This window comes from Pteropus medius, unplaced genomic scaffold, assembly GCF_902729225.1.
Source record: "Pteropus medius unplaced genomic scaffold, Ma_sr-lr_union100, whole genome shotgun sequence".
Lineage (NCBI taxonomy): Eukaryota > Metazoa > Chordata > Mammalia > Chiroptera > Pteropodidae > Pteropus > Pteropus medius.
The window spans coordinates 2518503-2540894 of record NW_024355990.1 but is presented as its reverse complement, the minus strand read 5'-3'; the positions used below and the strand labels follow the sequence as shown (position 1 = coordinate 2540894).

The window sequence follows — 22392 nt, the reverse complement described above, 5'->3', positions numbered from 1 at the left end:
AGTTAACGCTCTCTCGTGCTTCTCACACTTGCATCCCTAGGTTCGGGATGAGAGTTATCCCCTTGGAGAGTCCCCGGGTCACCAACCCAGTGCCTCTCAACCTGGTCTGTGCCTGAGAATCACCTGGGAGCTCCACAAATTCCCCGGGTCCAGACCACGGAGTCACAACCTCTGCAGTGGAGACTGGCGCTGTCATCTCAAAGCCTTCCACGGGGCTCAGAGATGCAGCCGGGGTGGAGACCCCTGGGCGAGACACCCCATTTCCCAGGCAGCCTATGGCCAAGAGAGCCAGCCCCAAGGACAGAGGGTCAACGACTCTGCCCGGACGTGAACTCTGAGGGGCCACGCAGCTCACCCAGTTCCCTGCCCAGACCGTAAAGACCCAGGGGAGACTGAACGGACTGGAATGGGACTGTGGCGCGTTCCAGCCCCGCCGCCTCAGGACGCAAGGCTCTCTGTATCCACACTGCCCACGTGGCCGGCTGGGAACAGACACGCAGAGGCAGTGCTTTGGGGGCTGTTAGTGCGAATGCTCGAAACCTGAGTGGCTGAAACTTCAGCCCCCGAGTCTCGGGAAAGTCCTTTGTGTCCAGGCAAGAAAAATGGACTGTGGCCCTGTCCGGGGATCAAAGCCCGGGCCCCACTGGGGCTCTGCAGGCCGTTCCAGCCTGTAGCCCATAAAGGGGACGTGGGTCAAGAGCTCGTCAACCTGGTCCAGAGAGGGGTGGCTCAGCCGTGACAAGGAGGCTGTGAAAGGCCCACACCGAGGTCGGGCCCGGCTGTGACAGTGGGGACGAAGGGGGGCGGAGCTGGGATTCAAACCCACAGGCTTCTTTTCCTTTTTAAAAAACTGGCTTGAGATGCAATTTTCACACGATAAAATGTATTGATTTAATGAGCTTCGACAAATGATCGGATGGTACCCGCGGCCACAACCACGGCATCCAGAACATTTCCGTGGTCCCCGAATGTTCTCAAGGGCTCTGCAGTCGTCCTCGGCCCCAGCACCCGCCCCCCAGCCCCCGCCCCGGCAACCGCAGACCAGCTTCCTGCCACTGCAGAACTTCTTACAAAACAGAAACATGCAGGAGGTAACCTTTTGTATCTGGCTGCTCTCACTTAGCACAAAGCTTCCGAAATTCATTGACGTCACTGCGATCAGCCACCGGTCACCTTCCGCTGCGCGGGGGCCACTGCGGGGACTGCCCAGAGCGCTTGTGCCTTCATGCACAGGCGGACCTCCGGGTCACTCCGTTTCCGACAGCTCTGAATAAAGCTGTCAGAACATCTGCAGACAGTCTCTGTGCACACGTACATTTTTATTGATCTTATGGACATGCCTAGGGACAGGATTACTGGGTCGTAAGGTGAATGCATGTAAGTTTAAGAGACTGTTTTCCAAGGCGGCTGAAGCTTTCGGCGTTCCTGTAACTGTTCCGCTGGCTCCAAGTCCTCGCCAGTGCTTGGGATCATCAGTCTCTTTATCTGTGTCCACTCTGAGGGGCACGGAGTGGGGTCTCGCTGTGGTCTTAACGACTAGTGATGTTGAGCATCTTTTCATGTGCTCACTTGTCACTCATGCATGCATCTTTGGTGTATGTTTGGTCTTATGCACGTTTTTAATTGGGTTGTTTGTCTTACTACTGAGTTGTATCAGTTCTTCATATATTCTGGATACAAGTTCTTCAGCGGATCCATGATTTGCAATTATTATTATTATTATTTTTTGAATGAAAAGCTTGCCTTTTCATTTTCTTAACAATGTTTTCTGAAAGGGCAAAGGTTTTGCATTTGGATAAAGCACAATTCTTTTGATGTCATAGCTAAGAAACCTTCGCCTAACTCCGGATCACAAAGATTTTGTCCTATGTGTCCTTCTAGGAGTTTTGTGGCTTTAGCTCTTAAATGCAAGTCCATGATCTAGTCTGAATTAACCGTGGGTACAGTGGGGGACCGAGCTTTCAAGCGTTTGCTTCCACGTAGAACAGAGATGTCCCAACCCTTACTGAAAGACAGTCATTTCCCCCAATGAATTACCCTGGAACTTTTGTAAAAAGTCAATTGTCTACACGCATCGGGGTCTCCTTCTGGACCTTCTCTGTTCCATTGATTTACACGTCTATTCCTATACCGACACCACACGATTTTGACTACCCACGGCCTTATACCAAGTCTAGAAGCCAGCTCGTGTACGTCTTCAACTCACTTGAAACGAAGTCTCCCCGGCTGTGAAGACAGTATGTTGTATTCCATTAATTGGGATCTTCTTTGATTTCTTTCGTCTGTGTTCTGTAGCTTCGGCATATAGAAAGATCTTGCACATATTTTTTGTTAGATTCATACCTATTTCATGATTTCTTACTGCTAGTTTAAATAAAACTGTTTTAGAAATTTTCCAGTTGTTCGCTGCAGCTACGTGGAATCGAAATTAGTCTGTGTGTGTGGGCCATGCTTCCTGCAGCCCAGCCCAACTCAACTGTTGTGTTCCAATGGCTTTTTTTTTTTTTTTAAGATTTCCTCGGCTTTTCTACCTCGCTGATCTTGTCATTGGCAAATAAAGACAGTTTTGCTCTTTCTTTTTGAATCTGCCTTTCCTTTCTCTTGCCTAATTGTGCTGTCTGGGACCTCCAGGAGGCAGACTGGGGACTGGGGTAAGGAACGTCACTCTCCTGGGTTTAACGACCGTGCTGTGGTTACAGAAGACGTTCTCACTGAAGGAAGCTATGTGAAGGGGACACGGCCGCGCCGGGCTGTGCTAGCTGTCCAACTTCTACGTGGTTTAAAACGGCTTCAGAATAAAAGCTTACGTGGTGGGAAGAGGTGGAAGCGGACATTCTTGCCTTGGTCCCCGCTTCGGGAGGAAAACAGTTTGCTGTTAAGTTCTTCACGGATGCCCTTTATCAGGTTAGAGAAATTCCTTTCATTTCTTGTTTGCTAAGAGTTTTTTTGTTCGTTTCTTTGTTTCTAAGTCATGAGTGGCTGTTGGATTTTGTCAGACGCTTTTTCTATGTCTTTTGAGATTATCATACGGTTTTTCCTGTTTCGTCTGTTAACGTGCTGAATTACGTTGGTTTGAGAATATTAAACCGACCTTGTATTCCCGGAATAAATCGCACTTGGTCATTAAGCGTTTTCATTTTTCCATGTTGCTAGTTTCAACTGGCTGCATTTTTTGCCAAGGAGTTTTGCGTCGGTGTCCACGAGGGGTGCTGGTCTGTATTTTTCTTTACTTGTAGCAAGTCTGTCTGGTTGTGGTGTCAGGGTAGCGGGGCCCTCAGTTGGGAAGTGGCCCCAGTTCCCCACATCATGGGAGGTTTCGTGTTGGTTTGATGTCTTTTCTCCCTTAAATGTTTTGTACGATTCACCAGTAAAGCCATTTGGACTTAGAATTTTCTTTGTGTGAAGATATTTTATTTTTGCTTTACTTAAAACCTTTTAACAATTTAATTAAGGTATAATTTACCTTGAATTTTATCTACTTAAAGTGCACGAGATGACGGGGTAAACATTTGGAAAGAAATCGATCTTACTTTTTTTCACCCAGTTCCCAGATGACTTTTGGTTTTCTTTTTGCTAGTGAGTTGCACACCGGACACACGAGTGCCAGGTGGGCACGAGCTCCTGTGTGAGCCAGTGTATCAGGATGTCCCGAGGTGGGCAAGGCTGCTTCCCCGCGCCCCGGGGCTTCATCTGCAGGCCCTTTCCTGTCCCGCCTCGGGCCTCCACCCACCTCACTCCCCTGGAACTGCCAGGAACAGCACGTCCTCCGCGCTCAGGCCCTGGCCGCCCTCCAGGCCTTCTTCCTTGACCTCCCTGCGGTGTTGGACAGTGACTCTCCTCCCCCGTCCTCCCGCTGGTCTGGTTGGGTTCCCAGCAGGAAACTGACAGCTCTAAGCAAAGATAGTCTAAGATGGGGGCTGTTTACAAGGCGTGGCATCTGGAGCTATGACCACTGTCAGGCCGGAAGAGACAAGAGCAGCAGAGCCCAGGCCGGGGGACAGTGTGCCGAGGGCGCTGCCCTATGAATGTGGGAATCGGGGACTTCCGGCTCCCCGTTCCTCTCTTCCCTCCCAGAGGCGCTGTCGAGGTTCCCTCACGCAGGTCAGCCTCTGGGGACGCAGAGCAGGGCAGGGTCAGGGTGGGTCTGCAGAGACAAAGCGGGGGGGCTACGGGCTTTTGTGACACTGAACTCTCCTGGTCTCCCCCTCTGATGGCCATTCCTCCCCCAGCTCAGGCCCCTTCCTTACCAGTCCCTCCTTCCCTCCGGTGACCCTGAAGCTCCACCGCAGGGCTCTGCGTGTGCTTTCAATGGCCCGGTGTTCCTGCAGACTCCTCAGACCGTTCCAGGCCCCTCCCTTGGGGGAGCAGCCACGGGGGTGAGCGGGGCTGGCTTCCTGGGACCCCTACCTGTGTGGATTCATTCTCTCTCGCTACCTCCCTTTCACAGGTGGGGACACTGAAGCATAGAGGTCAGACGACCCGGCCAAGGCCCCGCAGTCAGAAAGGGCCAGAGCCAGGACGGGACCCTGGGAGTGACGCCCGTGCCTCCAGACTTAGCCACAATAGCCGGGAGCACCCCTGCAGAGCATCCGGCTGATCCGCTCTCTAGCGAGGCTTCCCGTCTGGGGAGGGGCCCGTCCCACGAACTCCAGGGCGCGCTGGCCATCCCGTCCCAAGAGCTCTTCCTGTTTGCTCTTTGCCAGGAGCGACCCCCCACCCGACAGCGCAGAGCGCATCCTTCAGGGGGGCAGGTGTGTCAATCCCCTTCTAGCATCCCCAGATACCCAGCATCCCAGAGCCCACAAACACCAGGAGACAAAGAACTCACAGTCCCTCTGGCACTTTATTGTTTATAAAACAAAGGCTCCAGTAGCAAGGACACAATCGTTTTGCTTACAGCAGCGGATACGGAGGGGACAAAGTCTAGCTTTGAAATATCTGAAAACCCCCGACTATGTGAACATGCCACCTCTGGGCCCCCAGGCCACGGCTGAGGCCCCAGCATTAGCCTCAGAAAGACCTCCCCTTGGCGACTGTCCCAAGTCTGCCCTTCCTAATTTCGTGTCTGTATTTCTGAGATCACGCAGCCCTAACGTCAGTGCTGTCTGTCAAGGCGGCGGGGCGGGGAGCCCAGCGGGAAAGGTCGGAAGAGGCCAGGCCGGTAGGAGCCGAGTTCTAGAGAGATGCGTCCGTCACAGGCACCAGCGTTTCCCTTTCCCGCGCCGAGTATCACGTGAGCAGTGCAGGGAAGAGGGGGCGCTCGCTGGGGTCCTTCCTCATGGCGGGGCAAGTCTGTGAGACGGGTCCACACGGCCACTGCCAGAGCCAAAAAGATGGCCCTTCACGGGCCACTGCGGCTCCCTCCGCTTCTCCTGAGGGCGAGGTAGCTTCTGGGCGAGGGGCCCTCCTCAGCTGTGGTCCTGGCTGAGCCGTGTCCTAAACCCTCTGCCTTTGCCCCGGAGCATGGAGACGCGGTCACAGGGACTAAGACAAGCCACAGTGTGCGTGAAGACTTTCCACGGAGGAGAGGCTGCGGAACTCCCAGAGGGGAGAGGGGAGATAAAGGGCCAGGGGCGGCGCAGGGCCAGGCTGGCCTTGTCCGCAGCCACCTTGGCCAGAGCGCAGAGGGCCCCGGGGGTGGAGGCCAAGGTCTCGCCTGAAGGGAAATGAGATTCAAGTGGTTCGCGGAGGTCTTCGAAGGCACAGCGAGTTCTGCTGCCAGAGGCGTGTTCTCTTTATCTCTGCATCGTGCCCTGGCCAGGGGCTCACAACCCTTCAGAACCGGTGTGACGCACCGTAGGTGCACCATCCCCACCCGCTCCAGGGCCGGAACGGCTGGGACCTGCGGGGCTGAGCCTGTGTGATAAGACGGGGCCATTCCCTTCTGTCAGGAAGGAAGTTGCTTTAAATGAAATAAGTTAATAATGAAAACTTCGAAGTGCTATGTAGGCATGGAATTTTCCTGCAGGGAGGAAAGGGAACCGGTCGTGTGGAATGCGGACTGCTGGGCGTGAGGCTTGGGGACAGACGCTGGGCCAGCACCCTCTCCTGCAGCACTGCGGGCGGACACGCCCGCCCTGCCCGCACAGCCCTGTGACGCCCGGCAGTGTAACTAGGTTCTTTCCGAGGGCCTGGCAGGTGGCTTTAATGTCTGAGGTTCAAGGGGAACAAAAGGGGCGGCCTGGGAGTTCCTGACGGACAGGTGTACGTCAGACTCACTGTCGTGTCGTCAGAGGGGGGCACAGTGCTCCACCGCAGCAGGAGCCTCAGAAACATCCACTGAACAAGGGAACGCGCAGAAAGGGAGGCCGAACTACAAGACGGCCCGCGGCGATGCCCGCGGCGGCCAGCAGAGGGCAGCGCAGAGAACGCGGTGCGGGCCGCAGCCCCGCCCGCCCCCCCACCCCGCTCCGGCTGACCCCCGGCTGCGGCTGCGGAGAGCAGCGCGAGGTGCCACCGACACCTCAGAGTCTCGAGCAGAGACAGGACAAACGGAACGCCACAGAGAAGTGCAGTCCCGCGTTTATCAAGCTGAGTCCTGCCGCGGCGTGAGCGCGCCCCCCTCGGCCTCGCGCCGCGCCCCGCGCCCCGCGCTCAGATGAATTCTATGCCTTCGTACTTCACGCTTCCGATCCTGGTCTCCGGCAGGAGGAGGCGCCCGTCGAGCGTGAAGGCCGTGATGTAGCTGGCCACCCGGCCGCCGTCCTCCTCGGACTTGAGGGCCACGATGATCTGGTCGTCGGTGTTGGGGATGAACTTGAAGGACGAGAAGCCGTGCGTGGGGACGAGCTGGCCCACGCGGCGGACGGACACGTCGCGGAAGTCCCGCGCGGCGCTCAGCAGCAGGTTGGTGCCCTTGCGCTCGTCGTCCGTCTCGCTGTAGCGCTCGTGGCTGGCGCGGCGCGGCAGGAAGAACCAGCGCTGCAGCAGCTCGCTCCAGCACGCGGCCTCGTGGATGAGGTAGCCTGGGGCCCGGGGCGCGCGGCCGTCAGGGGCGCCAGGGGCAGGCTGAGCACCCGCGCCGCCCGCTCGCCGGGGCCCCCTTCCCAGCACGCGCCCCATGCTGCAGCGGCGTTGCCACCGTCTTTTCTCCAGGTCAGAGGCCCCCAAGGGGCACAAGCAAGCTGGACCCGTGCCAGAGACGGGACGGGGTGGGGGGCTGCCCCAACGCTCCGTGCCTTCCACGGTGCAGGGTGGGGAACGAGGCCGGCCTGGGGGTCCTCGGTCTGGCCTCCTCAAGCCTAGAGCTGGCCAGGCCACCGTGAGCATCACGACCACCCCCACCGCAAACCGCTTGGACTCTTGGAAGGCGAGGGACAGGACCAAAGCCCGGCCCACCTTGCCTCCAGTGTCAGGTGCCAGGGAGGCCCCGCCCCAGCCAGCCAGAACAGCTTGGTGGGGCATGCCTGAGACAGCAGGGTCCACCTGGCGGCCGGCCCCCAGAATCCACTGGCCGGAGGAGAGGGGGCAGCCGTCAGAGACGGCAGAGTTGTCGCAGTGGAGGACAGGAACGGCTGTGCCGGGGAGTCCGCACCGGCCCGCAGAGGAAGCCCCGTGCAGCCCTAACCCCCTGGGCCCGGGCTGCGGCTCTTACCTGGGGGTTGGATCCCAGTGGCGGCCCGCAGGGCGTCGTAGCTGGACACCCAGCTCTCGTGGCGCACGCTGCCCCCGCAGCCCACCACCTTCACCCACTCGGGGTTCTCGTTCAGCACCTCCCCCGTGGCGGTGGTCCACTCCTTGCCCAGGCCGCCCACGTACAGATGCTCGTCCTTCACAGCCAGCCACTCGGCTTTGAAGCCTGGGGACAAGGACATGAGGGGAGTATGACTGAGACAACGGCCAGCCCCCTGCCCAGCCCCCAGCCTGGGGCGTCAGAGGTCAGTGAGTCGGACTGCACTGGAGGCGGTGACCAGACTGGGGACAGTACAGTCTGGAGGGTCAGAAGGTGGGCTCCTCTCTTTAGAACAGACCCCATGACAACTCACGCAGGGCTCCTGCTGATCTGCCCCCGTACCCCCTCTCCCCACTCTCCAGGGTGACTAGATGGGCCCTCGGCAACTCTATGCAGGCACCCTGCAGGGACGAGGTGGGCACCCTGCGGGGACGAGGCGGGCACCCTACAGGGACGCCCTGTCAAACCGATTCAAGCTCCGGATGCTGCCTCACTTCCCTGCAGCTCCGAGGCCCAGCCCACCACCTGAACCTCCTCTGGTCCCCAAACTCATTTCTCATGGTTCCTCCTGCCACCTTAGGCAGCCTGCAGTGGAGACTGGCTTTCTACGAGGCTTAGACACAGGGAGAGTGGGGGGACACACAGAGGCCTTTGTCAACGCTCCTGCGGTGCCCGGCGCCTCGCGCCTCCTTGCCACTTCCCTGGCTGCAGGCTCTGGCCACCGGGCTCCCTCTCCGCCTGCCGCCCGCCCGCTGAGGCAGTGACTCCTCTCCGGTAAAGAGCAGAGCCGTGGGTCACGGCCAGTCTCACAGGTCGATCCCACTCGAGTGAGGTCACACAGACCCTCCTGCTGGGTTTTCAGGAAGGAGGGCCAGGCGGCAGGAGAAGCGTACCTCTGGACCCAAGTCTCGGTCCAAAATGACAGTAATCTGACACCATGGCTTTCCAGGTAAGGCGCTTGGAGGGTGTAACCCCAGCATGCTCTTAAGATATCTTTTAAGACACAAAAAGGGACACATTCCCAGAGGTGCTGAGAGCAGAACGGGACAGCACCCTAAAAGTCATCCTGGAAAGAGCCCTCTCCTCGGCAGTCCCTGATTACAAGGCTCACGCCTCTAGAGACTCTGGTCTGAGGTCCCGCAAGGCTTGGGCTCCTGGGCTGGGGCACCGCGGCCAGAAGTGGGAGGGGTCGGGCTCTCCCCAACATCCCCTCCTTCTGTACATACGGATGCTTGACCCTGGGCATGTGCCACCCGAGCCAGGGACAGCTGGCCCGGGCCGCGCCCCAGCGCCTCGCGTGAGCCCGCGGGTGGGCCGGCCGACTCACCCTTGCCCACGGTGCCGTCGCCGTCGGCGAGGATGACCCAGGGCACGGCCTTGGTGCCTTCGATCTGGTACACAACCCCTGTGCGGTCGTCCACGGAGTACAGCCTCCCGTTGAAGACCACCAGGTCGGACAGCTCCATGCCCCGCCCCTTCTCTGCCAGGTGGGACTCCAAGACCTCGTGGCCTTTGTCCCACTCCACGGTCACCTTGTCCCCACTGTCGGACAGGGTCAGATAGCCCTTCTTCAGGTAACTGAACCAAGTGTTCTCAGCCTGGGCCTTTGAGGCCGTGTCCAGGTCAGCGATCACGGCGATCCGGTACCGAGTCCCGCCCGGAGTCCTCTGGGGAGCGGACAGCGGGTAGGTATCATTGCACTGGGTAGCGGGGGCCTGGCTGAGCCTCCAGCTGTGGGCGCTGGGCGGTGGGGGCCTGCCTGGGGCCGGGTGGTGGGAGTAGAGTAGCCAGAGCAGAGCGGCACCCACGAAGGACGGCAGGATCACCTTCCAGCGGGGGCGGAAGCGGGGGTCCGCGGCCTTGGTCATGGACGCCAGCACAGGAAGGCCGCCCACACTTATCCGGAGGGCGTGCATGGACTCATTCCATTCCAGGGGTTCGGAGGGCTGGATGGGCATCAGACTGAAGGGCAGGTGGGATCTGCACGTCCAGGGAGAGAGGGGAGAGAGGTCACCGCCTGGAAAACACAGTGGCTTCGCACGTGCTAGAGGGCGCGAGGCCTTGTCCAAGGAGACACTGGCCACCACCTGAGGTCACTCCTACTGCTCGGCTTAATTAAACCTGACTCTAGCAAAATCTGTGTCCTCTCATTCAGAAAATGAGAAGTCTTTCCAACGCGACATCGTTCCACCTCCTCTGTCCCGGCTGGCCGGACAGACAGCTCAGCGAGAGGGACGCTCTGTGTAGGCTGGTGCTTTGTGGTCTCAAGGGAGGTGGCGGGGAAGAGAGGGTCAGGAACAACGGGATGACAGACAGGGTACAGATCTGCATTTTATCAGATGTCACCTCGTTTCAGAAGTCCTCCCTGATGGCTCTGCTCCCGACAGCACCCTCCATGCCCTTCATTGGCGTCTGTCACCACCTGACATGTCATACAGCTATCAGTTTGTCCATTTGTGTCCCCATCTCCTATGACAGTGCATAGAGCAGACGCTTGCTCATTGAGTCTGTACTTCCTCCTGGAAGAGGCTTCCATAATATTCAAATATAAGTACAAAACAGACTCAAACCAAACAGAAATAGTACTGTTTGTGGCAACGCCTGTCCCTTGGCACCTCCTATTGATGCGAATGACTGAGGGACCAGAGCCTGAACAGCCCTCGCCGCCTGGAGGCCAGCAGGGCAGCACGTCGGCCCCGGAGGCCAGCCGGGCTCACCAGGAACCTCTCTTGGCCTCAGGCCCCGCCCACTCCCTGGCACGGCACTGACGGTGGCGGCTGCCAGGGGCTGCTGTTCATCTTCCCTGAGCCCGGCTCACATCCTTGGCACAGACCATGGCCGCTGATAATGGCCACGGCCAGCAGGCTCTGCCTCCCCGGCAGCAGGACTGGCTGTGGCTCCTGGTCTCTGTCCTGCAGCCCTAAGTCCCAGCCTAAGACACTCCTCTCCCAGGACCATGAGCGCTCGTCACCTCTCCCAAAATAACCACGGCCACACTGCCGGTGGGCAGGGGTGCGGGCTCAGGGGCTCCATGCCACCCCGGGGCCAGCCAACGCAGTGGCCAAGCCCCAGCTCCGAGGATGGACAGGCCGGCCCTTCTGCCCTTGCGTTAGGAGATTCTTGGGTTCTGGCCACGGGCTCAGGTGCAGGGAAGTGGCCTCTGCGGGGCCAGCGAGGCAGTGGGGCCCGCGTCCCGAGGGCACCCTCCTCCCCCAGGACGCGGCCCCTGCGAGGCCTCAGAGCTGGCGGCCGAGCCCCTCGCGCTGGAGACGGGCGTCCCGGCCCCGGGGCGCTGCGGTCTCCTTCCCACCGCCCGCTCGGGACTCCGCCCGGATTTCTCACCGCGTCCGCCCCTGACGGGATGTCTCAAACCTAAGTCGCACTCGGCTCTCGCCTCAACCCTCCCCGCCCCAAACCCTCCCTCAGGAGGAGCGGTGGCAACGGGACTGCCATATTTGCAGGTGCCCAGGTCAAAACTTCACGGACAGCCTAGGAGAGATGCACCTTCCTGTATGAGCGCGACACTCCGTGCGCCACATACGAACCACCAGCAGCTCGAAGCCCGAGGCCTGGCCTTGACCTCCTCCTCTTCTGCACCGCACCGCACCGCACTGCACCGCACCGCACTGCACCGCCAGCCATCTCCACCCCGGAGGTTCCGTCCACCTCCACGGCCCCTTCCCGCCCAGGCCACTCGGACGGCCCCCCTCTACCCCTCTCTCTGCAGCCGGCGACACCAGCAACTCGAGCGGGTCCGTCGGACCTTGTCGCCGCCTGCCGCCCCAAACGCTACGTGTCTGCGGCTCAGCGTGGGCCACCAGCCCTTGTCCACCCAGGGCAGGGCCCGCTGTCCCTGCCTGCACACCCTCGCCCGGGCTCTGGCACGGCTGCCCCACCTTCACCTTTCAGGGTTTTTCTAAAATGTCGGCTCCTCAGAGACGGCCCCCAGGGAGCCGTGCCCCCCTCCCTTTGCGGTGTCTGTCGTGAGGCCCACGCTGTCGTACTCCTGGGCAGCGGCCGGCCCGCTCCAGCTCACGCTCCTGCCTGGTGGCCGGGCGAGCACTGGGAACGCACACTGCTTCGCAGAACGAATGGAAAACACACCCACTTCCTCAGCAGCCCCTCAGATTCCTGTTCCCTCACCCCACCTTCGTCACACTGCAAACCCCCAGCTCTGGGTCCAGCCCCGAGGTCGAGCTGCCCAGCTGTCACAGAGCTGCAGGTGCAGTGGACACATGCTGCCAATGTCACCCTCTCATCTGCCATCCCGCCGGTGCCAGGGCCCCTCACGTGCCCACAGCCCACTCTGGACTTGGCTTCCGCCCACCCGGCCTGCCCTGGCCCCGGCCACCTTGGCCTCTGCTGATCCAGCCCTGCCAGGTCCGACCTGAGCTCTGCCACTCACCAGCTGTGTGACCTTGGACAAATGACCTGGTTGCTGTGGGCCTCAGTTCCCTCGTGTACGGAGTTCGGCTAGTGCCGACTCCTGGGGACCATGCCGCCCCCCATTCTGTCTGGCTGTCCCCCTCACTGCACCAGCACCTCTGCCCACCTGCGTGGAGGGCCCGGCTTCACAAGGGAAGTTGATGGGAAGTGGCTGGCTGCGGTGCCATGGGCTGCACCCCCAGGAGAGCCACACGTGCTTCCGGGGCACAGACCCACTGGGACCCGCCCTCCGCACACGACAGGATAGTTTTCTAGAAAGCGAATCTGGATTAAAATTCTTTACTAGACCCTGTGTCCCGCTGCAGGACAAGCTCCTCCCGGCAGAGAAAGCCTCAGTCCCTCCCGCCCCCTCCCTGTGTGATGTTGGGCTGCGGCCGCATCGGCGTCCGTGTCTGCGTCCCTGTCCCCTGCGTCAAACCCTGCGCACGGCGCTTCTCCACCTGGGGTGTTGGGCTCCTCTGACCATATGGCACCCTTAGCCATCTGGGATGTCCCACGGTAAGCCACACCTCCACTGTCCCTTCCCCTCGAACCCTAAGTCCCTCTCCGCCCTCCCTCTTCAGAGTAGTCCCCAGAAGGGCTGATGACACACCTGCATTTCTGGTTCCTGTCAAACTAGCATTTCCTTATGAAACAGGCGAGGGCCAGGGAGGTGTGGGGCTGTGTCTGTCCACTCCCCAGGGAGCTGTCCCAGACTCCGGGGGAGTGGCACGTGTCCTGGTGCACACCCAGGAGCGAGCAGCCCTCACCTGCGGTTAAGAACGAGGGCAGGCTCAGGCCCCCTGCCTTCACGGCCCCCCTCAGGCCTGCCAGCCCGTCCACCGGGCCCGCACAGTGGACAGCAGTCCCGACTGGCCGAGGTGTCTCCGCTTCTCGCGGGAGTGGTCTGGGCAGTTGGCAGAACAAACACGTTTATGCCGCTGCCAGGGCAAAACTCCTCCCTTTCAGGATCCAGGGAGGGCAGGAGTGACAGCATGGTCTGCACACAGGGAGGCCACGCCAGCTCCCTGCCCCCGGACGAGGTGGCCACTCTCCTCCCCAGGCCTCAGCAGCAGGGTGGCTGCCTTCCCCTCCCCAGCACGTCCTTGAGCAGTCTCGAAGAGCTAGGACGAGGACAAAAATGGTAGGCGGGCTCCCTGCGAAGCGCGCTTCCCGCTGGAAAGCACAGAGCTAAACCCGCTGACCTTGCAGACTCTTCAGAGGCCAGAAGGAGGCCAAGGGCCTCCAGCGCCAGTGCCCACCCTGGAAAGCCAGCCTCTGCATCCCGCTGAACTCCGCATCGTCCCTACGCAGCAGGCACGCACACCGGCTCACCGCGTCAAGTCGAACAAGGGTCGGGACAACTTGCTTCTGTCCTCCGTACTGAAGGTGACCGGCCCTGGGAGGGCAGCCGTTCACCGCTGCCACGCTGCTGCAGCTCTGGCAGCTCAGACACCACGGACTGACTGCAGGCCCCGCAGGACCGAAGCCCACCTGGCTCTCACTGCGCTAGCATCAGGAGCCGGCCCTTTCAGAGAATCGAGGGGAGAATCCTCCAGCTCCTAGCGGCCGCCCACAACCCCGGGCTTGAGGCCCTTTCCCCCACCTTTAAAGCATCTCTGTGCCCTCTGCCAGCATGCCCTCTGGTGTTCTGCCTCCTCCTCCACTCTGAAGGACCCTGTGGTCACGCTGGGCCCAATCAGGTAGCCCAGTATGGGGTCCCTACACTAAGGTCAGCTGGTTTACGCCCAGACTTCCATCTGCTCCCTTGGACCCGCTTCACCACGGAATATATTCGCAGGCCCCGGGGCCCAAGCCGGTTCACACGCGGCTGTCTCTGGGGCAGCGGCACGAGATGCACTCTGCCCTCACGCGTCGCGGCAGGGCTGGACGCGCTTTATTTGTACCCTCAGTGTCGTGCTTGGAGGACTTTCAGAGAAAAGCTGCCTGGTTGAAAGTGTCATCCCAAGTAACACTGCATGTCATGGGGCTTGTTTTCTGGCGAGCTCGAGACAAGGGGCTGTGATAACCCCACCATCAGCCCCAATCGGGGCAGGTCCCACAGAATGGACGCGCCTGCCCATCCCACCTTCTCGCCCGCTCGCCTCAGTGCTGGGCCCCAGGACACGGTGGCCAGCGCTGCAGGACCCCTCGGAGCCACGGTGGACAGGCTGCGACCTCACGCTCACTCCCACAGCCACTCACCCAGCCGCGCCCACGTGCGCCCACAGCCCTGTCTCGTTTCTCACGCACGGTCCCCTGGCTCAGCACAGATGCGGGGTCCTCTGCTTGGGAACCCGGAGCTGTAAGTTTCACTTAATGACCTCACTAACTACAGATGAACAAGTGGGATTCAAAACAAGTGCAGACGAAAAGAGAAAACCGAACGTCTTCTCGAACAGACTTCTCCAGTAACAGGGCTTTTTCCTAAGCAATTGTCTTAGTCCAATGAAACTCAACATAGAAGTCCTAAATAATCAGTATAAACCTTTTAAATTCCCTTCATGTTGGCATTTAGTAAGAGCTTTCCAGAAATCTCCACAGTCCAGAGGATTACTGAAGGAAAAAGAAATTTTTCCAGTATTCCGGGCACCATTCTACAGATGTTTGTACAGTAGGGAAATAACTTCCTTGTCATGATCCTGACCCACCTCTGGACTCTGGACCACGTTCCCAGATCTGAGATACTGTTTTTGAAAGAGAAAACACTAGAGCATTTATACACCTACCCTACCCGACCTGGTTGCCATGACGATTGCCACGTTGCTGCCAGGAGTCCTTGGACTCGGATGACAGGGGCCGTGTGTATTTGTGCGAGCCCGCACACGCTCACCCCGAAGGCCACCTTCGGGAAGTGGGGTGAACATACCACCAGAGCAAGGCCGGCTTCTACTGCACCCCTCTGGGGCTCGGGAGACGTGGCAGAACAGATGTTCGTCAGGCTGGCGGGCAAACATTTACTACACTGCTGTGGGCTGTGAAAATGTGGCGCGAACTGCTTCTGGGGTGCAGCTTTGGGGGGAAGAAAGGAGACTCTAGCTCGTGGAAGGTATCAAGCGAGCAGATTTACACCTCAACTGAGGGGGTCATACAGGGACGTGAAGTGGCACCTCCACGCCCTTGTCTCACCAGGTTAATCTGGACAAGAGGAAGAGTAAGAACCCTCTGTCCCCAGACCGCCGTGGTAGCCTCGTGACAGTGCCTGAACAGACCTACGCTCCTCCTGAGGGCTCTCCCAGGTAACACTCTGGGCTGGGACACCCCGACGACGTCCAGAGGCAGGAAGTCTGGCCTGTCGACGTGCCTTTCGGCGGGGGGCGCGACGCGGGGGCCAGCACGGAGGGCCACCAGGCAGCACTGGCTGCTCGGGAAGAAGCCCCACTGCACTGAGAGGCCGGTGGGGAGGGACTGGGGGCTGCAGGAGGGTCCGCAGCCCACGCTGGAAGATCAGTCTCCGTAGAGCTCATCGGGAGAGGAACAAGAGGCTGTGGAGACTCCACGGCCGGAGGGACGGCAGCGCCTCGTCCCTCTCACGGACCCTTCTGTGACTCTACGCTTTTGTCAGGTTTTGGCCCTCACGCTGGAGAGCCGGCGGGACCAGCGGAGGGGTGTTCCCAAACTCATGCTTTGTTGGAAACGTGGCAGGAAACGCTGTCAAGCACATACCCGGAGGCGGGAATGAGATGGGACCGGTTCCCTAAGAGACACTGGTTTCCTGGGGGACAGCAGGGTGCTTGGCAGGCAGAAGGCTGATCGCAGGTGCTAGATGCCTGCCCAGCCTAGGGACGCAGAGGGCGAGGGGGAGGAGGGGCAAGGAGGCGCTGGTCCCCAGGGAAGAAAGCGATGGTGGGGCGGGGGATGGCGCGGGTGGGCAGTCTGGGCGTGAAGGGACGGAAAGTGAGCTGTGCAGAGGGGAAGGGGAGGAAGGCCTGGGCTGGGCTGGGGAAGGCCGGCCTGCTGTCGCTGTGACAAGGTGCGGGTCGGACGGGAGGGCTCCCTCACCCTCGGGAGAGGCCCTGCACAGGTCAGAGTGGGGCACTCAAGTCAGAGGGGGCCAGGAAAGGGCTGTCCTCAGGAAAGAGGGTCCCGCACTAGTCACGAAGGGAATGTGTCCATCAGGGTCGCAGGGGGTAGGCGTCCCCAAGTCAGAGACTGAGAGTCTTACTGGTCGGGGGCGGGCGGGGGGTGGTGTCCGCCACCAGTCGGAAGCAGGGGACGGTTTCTCAGAGTCACGGGGAGGCGTCCCGCCCCAGTCTGAGGGGAGCGCTGACCTGCGGGTCAGGGGGCGCGGACGCGTCGGATAGGGAGGGAGGCTGCGGGGTCAGGGGGCGGGCCGCGGCAGGGTCGGAGGGGCCGGGGGAGAGCACGGGCGGCCCGGGAGCAGCCGTCACTCACCCGGTGCGGGCTGGCTCCGGGGCCCGCGGGTGTCGGGGCCTCGCTGCGGGCAGGGCCGGGACCGAGCGGGCGGCCGACTTCCGCCCGGCGCGCTCGCCCCGCCTTCGGGCAACACGCTCCCGGCAGCCTCTGCTCTGCGGCTGCGCGCTGGGCGCGCGCGGGGCCTGCTGGGAGTCGTAGTTTTTGATGCCCGACTAGCTGGCCCTGAAGGAGGCGCGGCGGGCCCCGGAGGGGCGGGGGGCTGGGGTGTTTGTGCTGCCCGCCCGGCAGCCCCTTCCGCCGCGTTCATTCTGGAACGTAGGCCAAGCTGAAGTGGGAGCGGGGTGGAGGTGAAGGCTATTGGGGCGGAGGTTATTCCTCGAGCTGAGATTATAGGGCCCCTTACCTGGTCCTCTCGACCCACATGGTCGCCCCAGAGGCAGCGGGGCGCGGACCCGTCTCTGCCACCCTCCTTCTCAGAGAGCCCCTCCCCTTGGCCCTTGTAAATGCCCACGTTGGAATGTCGACCAGTTTCCAGAGCAGAGATCTGCACACAGGCCTGCAGGCTGGGGCGGCCTGGGCGGGGGTTCCCATGACTTGCAATCGACAAACCCCTTCCCAGAGGAGGGTCTCTGATTCATCCCGTGTCTCCAGTCCCCGCCCCAGGCGCCCTCGCCCCCACCCCAGTTATTTTAATAGAATATGGTAAAAGGCATCCCTGCCCCTCACCCTCAAGTCCTGCAATGAAGCTCATTTTAGAAATCCTGAAAAGTTGGCGGTGCCGTAGCCTCACACGGGCGCGGCGAGGAGGGTGCCCTGGTTCTCTCCCGGTCCGCACCTTCATTCAGCCTCTGCGTGCACGCGCGCAAACCCTGGTCTCCAAGGCCTTCTATCAGACGCGCAAGGGAGATTACACGTTACACAGTGCACGGTGGAAGTTAGCCGGCCCTACCGCCTCGCCGCGCTCTGCGTTTCCTCCCCAGAGGCAACCATTACTACTAGTTTCTTGTGGTCATTTTAGAGATATTTTATGACACACATATAAACACATATATTAAACTACCTTTTTTTAAACCAAGTGGAATTGTGCTACACGCAAGCCTCTGCGTTTGGGAGAAGGGTGAACAAATCTTTTTTGAATTCATTTATGGTTCATGCTAAACTTTGTCCCAATTATATACCATGTATTACTATCATTTAAAAAAACTATTCAAATTTTTTTACTGCGATATCTATATCTATGTATGCCTCCCACCTTAAAAAAAATAAGGAAATAAAACATGAATCCTGTTATCTCGCAGGCTCTCTCTTACTCCTTCCTGCTCCCAGTCCCCGTCCACCCCAAGAGCGAACCGCAATCTTGAATGTTGTCTTAATCATTCTTGTGCTTTATTTTATAATTTTAGCAAATGGGTCTGCATCCCTAAACAACACATATGCCTGTTGTAATTTTTACCGAAATGAAATAAAACTATATTCAACGGGTGAGAAATCCCGTTGCCACACACATGGTATCAGGGGTATTACTTTTACCGGTCCGATGGCGTGAAATGTCTTCTCATTGCCTGACTCCTGAGAGCTCGTGTACCTTACTCATATTTTTGGCCATATATATTTCCTTTTCTGCACGCGCCCCAACATCTCAGTGCTGTTTTTGGAGAAGAACCCATCCTTTCCCCGTGGATGTGCGTGCAGTGCCGGCTTTGACAGAGGTCAAGTTTGATGGACACGAGGCTCTGTTTGGGGGCTTTCTGCTATGTTGTGTGGGTATAATATTTCATATCTGCTCCTGTACCACTGTCTTCATTATTACCTCTTTAGAGTAAGGACGATTCCCCCACCCCTCCCCCCACTGGGATTTCGAACGGAATTGCTTTGAACCTGTAGATTAACTGGGAGAGAACTGAGATTTTTGTACACTTCTACCCAAGAACACGGTTGGCCTTTCCATGTCCTTCGGTCTCCGAAAAAATGTTTTTCAACATTTTGCAATTTTTCGCTTCACTCTATAGCTTGTTCCATTGCTGCGTAGACGGGCTGTCATTTATCTTACAGGGCTTCCGATGGTGCCTTTCAGGATATCTGTGGCCTTTCTGCTTTACGGCAGTGCTTCGGGGCGTCTCCCTGGGCTTACTCATTTGGGCACAACTGTAAATATAACTGTAGGACAAAGTCCTAGGAGAAAGACGGCCATGTCTAAGGGCGTTTGCGTCCTCCGGTGAGCAGACAGACTTGCGACAGGCTGTGCGGAGCCTTCGCTCTCCACGTCGTCTGCAGCCAGGCTTCCCTTCCTTGTCTTCTTCCCCTCCCCGGACACGTTGCCCGGGCCTTCTGCTGGAAACTCTCTCCTTCGTTTCTGCGGCTCTGCATAAAAGACTAAAAACTCTTCGCCGTAGTCATTCATTCATGTGTTTACTTGTTCATTTGCTCGTTCGTTTCCTAGTCAAGTGCTTACAATTGTGCGGTCCACCAGGGGGCCCTCCCATTTTATTTTCTGAGCGAAACGTCGCCTAATCGTCCCTTCTGTGCCTTCTCTGTCTAACTGAAAGCACTGAGAAGGAATCTCCAAAACAGGGGTGTAAACATCGAGAGACGGAGAAACTGAGGCACGCGGCAGGAAATGGCTTGATTAGAGTCAGAAAGCACATCAATGGGAAAAATCAGAGACAGTAGATATAGTTCCCTCTTCTCGACTGCCTGTCTTCGTGTCAAGTTTGCAGAGGGGCTTCCACGGAAAGGCGCCTCCTGCTCGGACAGGGGTCTTCTCCAGGCATGAGGAGCGGAAGGCAGCAGATCGGCTCGTTCTGTCCTTGCCGCTGCCAGCGGCGACCCCCACCTGCCCAGAGCCTTCTCGTCCACGGGCACCGCCATCCAGGAGCAACGAGCGTGGGCCAGCAGCCAGGAGGCCGGGTCTGGCTGCCAAGTTTCCACCCCAGCTCCTTCTCCACATGTCCACAGAGACTCTCCCACCCCCACTCCTTGGCAGCGGGACCCTGCCATCTGAGCCTGCCTGTGGCTACCCTTTGGAATGGAATTCAAAAGTCTGCAATACCGGTCTCTGCCTTCGTGGGACGACTGGGCAGCCTGGCCCAAAATAGCCGGAGGAGGCAGAACATTAGGGCCACGGTGGGAAAAATCACAGTGCCGCTAAATGACAGGCTGTGCTTATCTGGAACCAGGCGTCTTACAGACTTTAACCGAGGTCACGTGGTTTTCCGCAACGACGAGAAAACAGGCATCGTGGGGAGCGGTGACATGCTCAGGGAGCGAGAAGGAACTGGCACACCTGGGAGGACACGCAATGTGCCGCCTCCTGGGCATCACCCCCAGAGCGTGTCTCCCCCTGAGCCTCTGGGCTCGGCATCCCACCAGCTGCCCTTGTGTGAGAGTCTGAGAAGACTGATCCACTTGGGAATCTTCGGGAAGCCTTGGAGGGTTGGCCCAGACGTCCTTTGTGTAGGAGGTGTGAGCTCCTAGGGAATTTCAGGGCAGGGCTGGGCTTCTGGGAGCCCAAGAGAGAGCCTTCGGGGTGGGGGCCTCATCTGGTTGGCCCTGGCCTCTGACCCGTCACAGGGCTGATGAACTCTCCCCCAGGCACTACTGCTGGCTCTGGGTTCTGATTTGTTAATGCTGGTGGTTGGGGGAGGGGGTTGTTTTGCTTTTTGGGAGTTTTTTTTTTTTCCCCAGGACTCCTGTCCTCGTGCGGTGAGGACTCTGTCCAACGAGATGATATTTGCTGAACTGGGAAGTTTCCGCCCTTGGCTGCGTGGGGGAGGCTTGATGGCGGCCGCAGAAGAGAGAGGAGCCGTCCACGAGCCAAACTTCCCATCCTTCTCCCTCGAAATGTGAAAGCGGTAAATGAAGTTGATGACAGAGCGCACTGGGGACCTGGCCAGGCCTGCGTTTCGGTGACATATTTCATTTCCTTTCCTGAAGGCTGACTCGCATTGTTCGGGAGCCTGGCCTTGGGGACTCTTCGCCCATTTGCCTTTTGGCTCAAGCCGTGGGCTGGGGTGACACTGCCCGAGCTGTACGCGGACCTCAGTGCCCGTTCTCCAGAGCTTCCCACCCTCTGAGCCTGTCTCACATGAGCGCCTTGGGAAACCCTGGCTCTTTTTGCTACATTTAATACACTCCCCTCCCCCATTTCTGATTCAAGGAAAATGAGTAATCCCTTTTCTCGTCTCTTGGGAGATGTGGGGGCCCAACCCAGGAGGAAAGATGGGAAAAGACTGCACTTGCGATCGTAACGGTGGCTGTGCTCATCCTAGCACTTCCAACGTGCCCCGTCGACCCTTGACGGACTGCGCGAGAGACCGCAGCCTCGTGATCCCTTACCCCAAACCCCCGCGTACAAAAAGCTCTCGCAACTCAGTTTCTCCCTAAATCCGCACACACGAGTTTGACAGAACAATGTGACGCGAACAGCGAGACGACGGGTGGCCTTCGCGTGTCCCGCCGCGGGCCGCGGACGGCGCAGGTGTCTGGTGACGGGGCGGCGTGCTCTACGTGTGATTTGCATCTCGCTCCGAACACATCTGGTCCCACGTGGTCCAGATCAGAGAGCCGTGGCCCTCTCTCTGCTTTACAGGTTAGGGAACCGTCAGGCCCGCCGGGGCTGGGCAGCAGCCTGGAGCCGAGGACTTGCAGCCGCCCGGTGGAAGGGGCCGTCCGCGGAGGGAGGAGATGGTCATTATCGGCTGCATTTCCAGGGCTCTGCTCCGTCCTGGGCCTCCCAGCTCCTCACTGCCTTCTAGTTCTGACGGGGTGGCGGGAGGGAGCAAACTCGCCATCTCTACATCGTTTCTCTTCCAGGCCGTGTGCCCAGCTTCGTGTGCACCGGACTTCGGCATCGGTCCCAGTTCCCCAGACCCTCAGACGTCCTGGACGAAAGTCCCCCGGGGGCCGCGTGACGATGTAGCCGACTTGCGTCCCTGCTTCTCCTGTTTGGTGACCTCGGTCTCCTGCCGCAAAGGCCGTCTGAGGACAGAACCCTGCGGGAAGGTCAGTCCCAGAGCTGGGCCTGGGTCCGGTTGCCGGGAAGGTCCTCGCGTCATGCACAGGAACAGAGACATTGAGCTTATCTCTGGGTTTTCCTGTGTAAGTCTGGCCAAGCCTCAGGCACGTGCCAGAGGCCGTGAGCAGCTCCCGAGCCTTCCAGCGTCAGCTGAAACAGCCTCTCCGCTGGGGACGCGGTTACTGCACCTTGCCAGAGCGCCTGCGAACTCTCCTGGGGCCACTCGGGACCTTTGCTCGCACAGTGCGGGGTGGCGGCTGGGTCTCCGCGGAGACACCCCCCAGAGCCACCCTCTCCTTTCGTCCCGCGCTCTCGGCCTGCCCCGGCGTGCCTGGTGGGTGCCCGGCGTGCCTGGTGGGTGCCCTGGCGTGCCTGGTGGGTGCCCGGCGTGCCTGGTGGGTGCCCGGCGAGCATACGCCCTGCTCCCCTTTGATTCCTCAGACACATGGGGAGCAGAGGCGGGAAGAAAATTCCGAGGCAAGGCTTGGCCCCAAGCTCCCCAAACCAGCAACCCAGCCTCTACGTCCTCTGTCCAGGAGTAGCCAGAGTGAGGGGGCTTGACGGAGGGATAAGGACAGGAGGAGGGCAGAAGGAGGGCAGGCTGATGTCCGAGTGGCTTGGGACATGGGGGCGGGGTTCCGGAAAGAAAGGCACAGAAAAGAAAGCCTTCATCATCACGCAGAGTTTGCTCCTCCGGCCAGATTGCTCCTTCCTTTCTCGTGATATGATAAGGTTCCAGAACAAGCCGGTCTGGCTCAGAGTGTGGGGACCAGCCTGGGGCTGCTCATCGGGTGTGAGCGGGGGCCAAGGGACTCGTTTAGAAAGAACTTTCGTGTAAGATGGAGAAAATGCCCCATTCCCAGAACAAGGAATGAGACAGACAAGGGCCGAAGTCCCTGCTGGC

At 59.3% G+C, this 22392-nt stretch overlaps 1 protein-coding gene across 2 annotated transcripts; it reads right to left on the bottom strand.

The window, feature by feature from the left end:
* Positions 1–4824: 4824 nt before the first annotated feature.
* On the bottom strand, positions 4825–16630 carry CANT1 (calcium activated nucleotidase 1). 2 transcript variants are annotated; one of them, XM_039859795.1, is made up of 4 exons: positions 16493–16630; positions 9000–9652; positions 7595–7798; positions 4825–6965 (listed from the first exon to the last, which is right to left on the bottom strand). In XM_039859795.1, the coding sequence occupies exons 2-4, from the start codon at positions 9628–9630 to the stop codon at positions 6595–6597; spliced, it is 1206 nt and encodes a 401-aa protein (XP_039715729.1). In that variant the 5' UTR covers positions 9631–9652; positions 16493–16630; the 3' UTR covers positions 4825–6594. The 2 variants fall into 2 exon arrangements, with proteins under 2 accessions (XP_039715729.1, XP_039715730.1); XM_039859796.1 differs by lacking the exon at positions 16493–16630 and adding an exon at positions 10019–10612.
* Positions 16631–22392: the final 5762 nt, after the last annotated feature.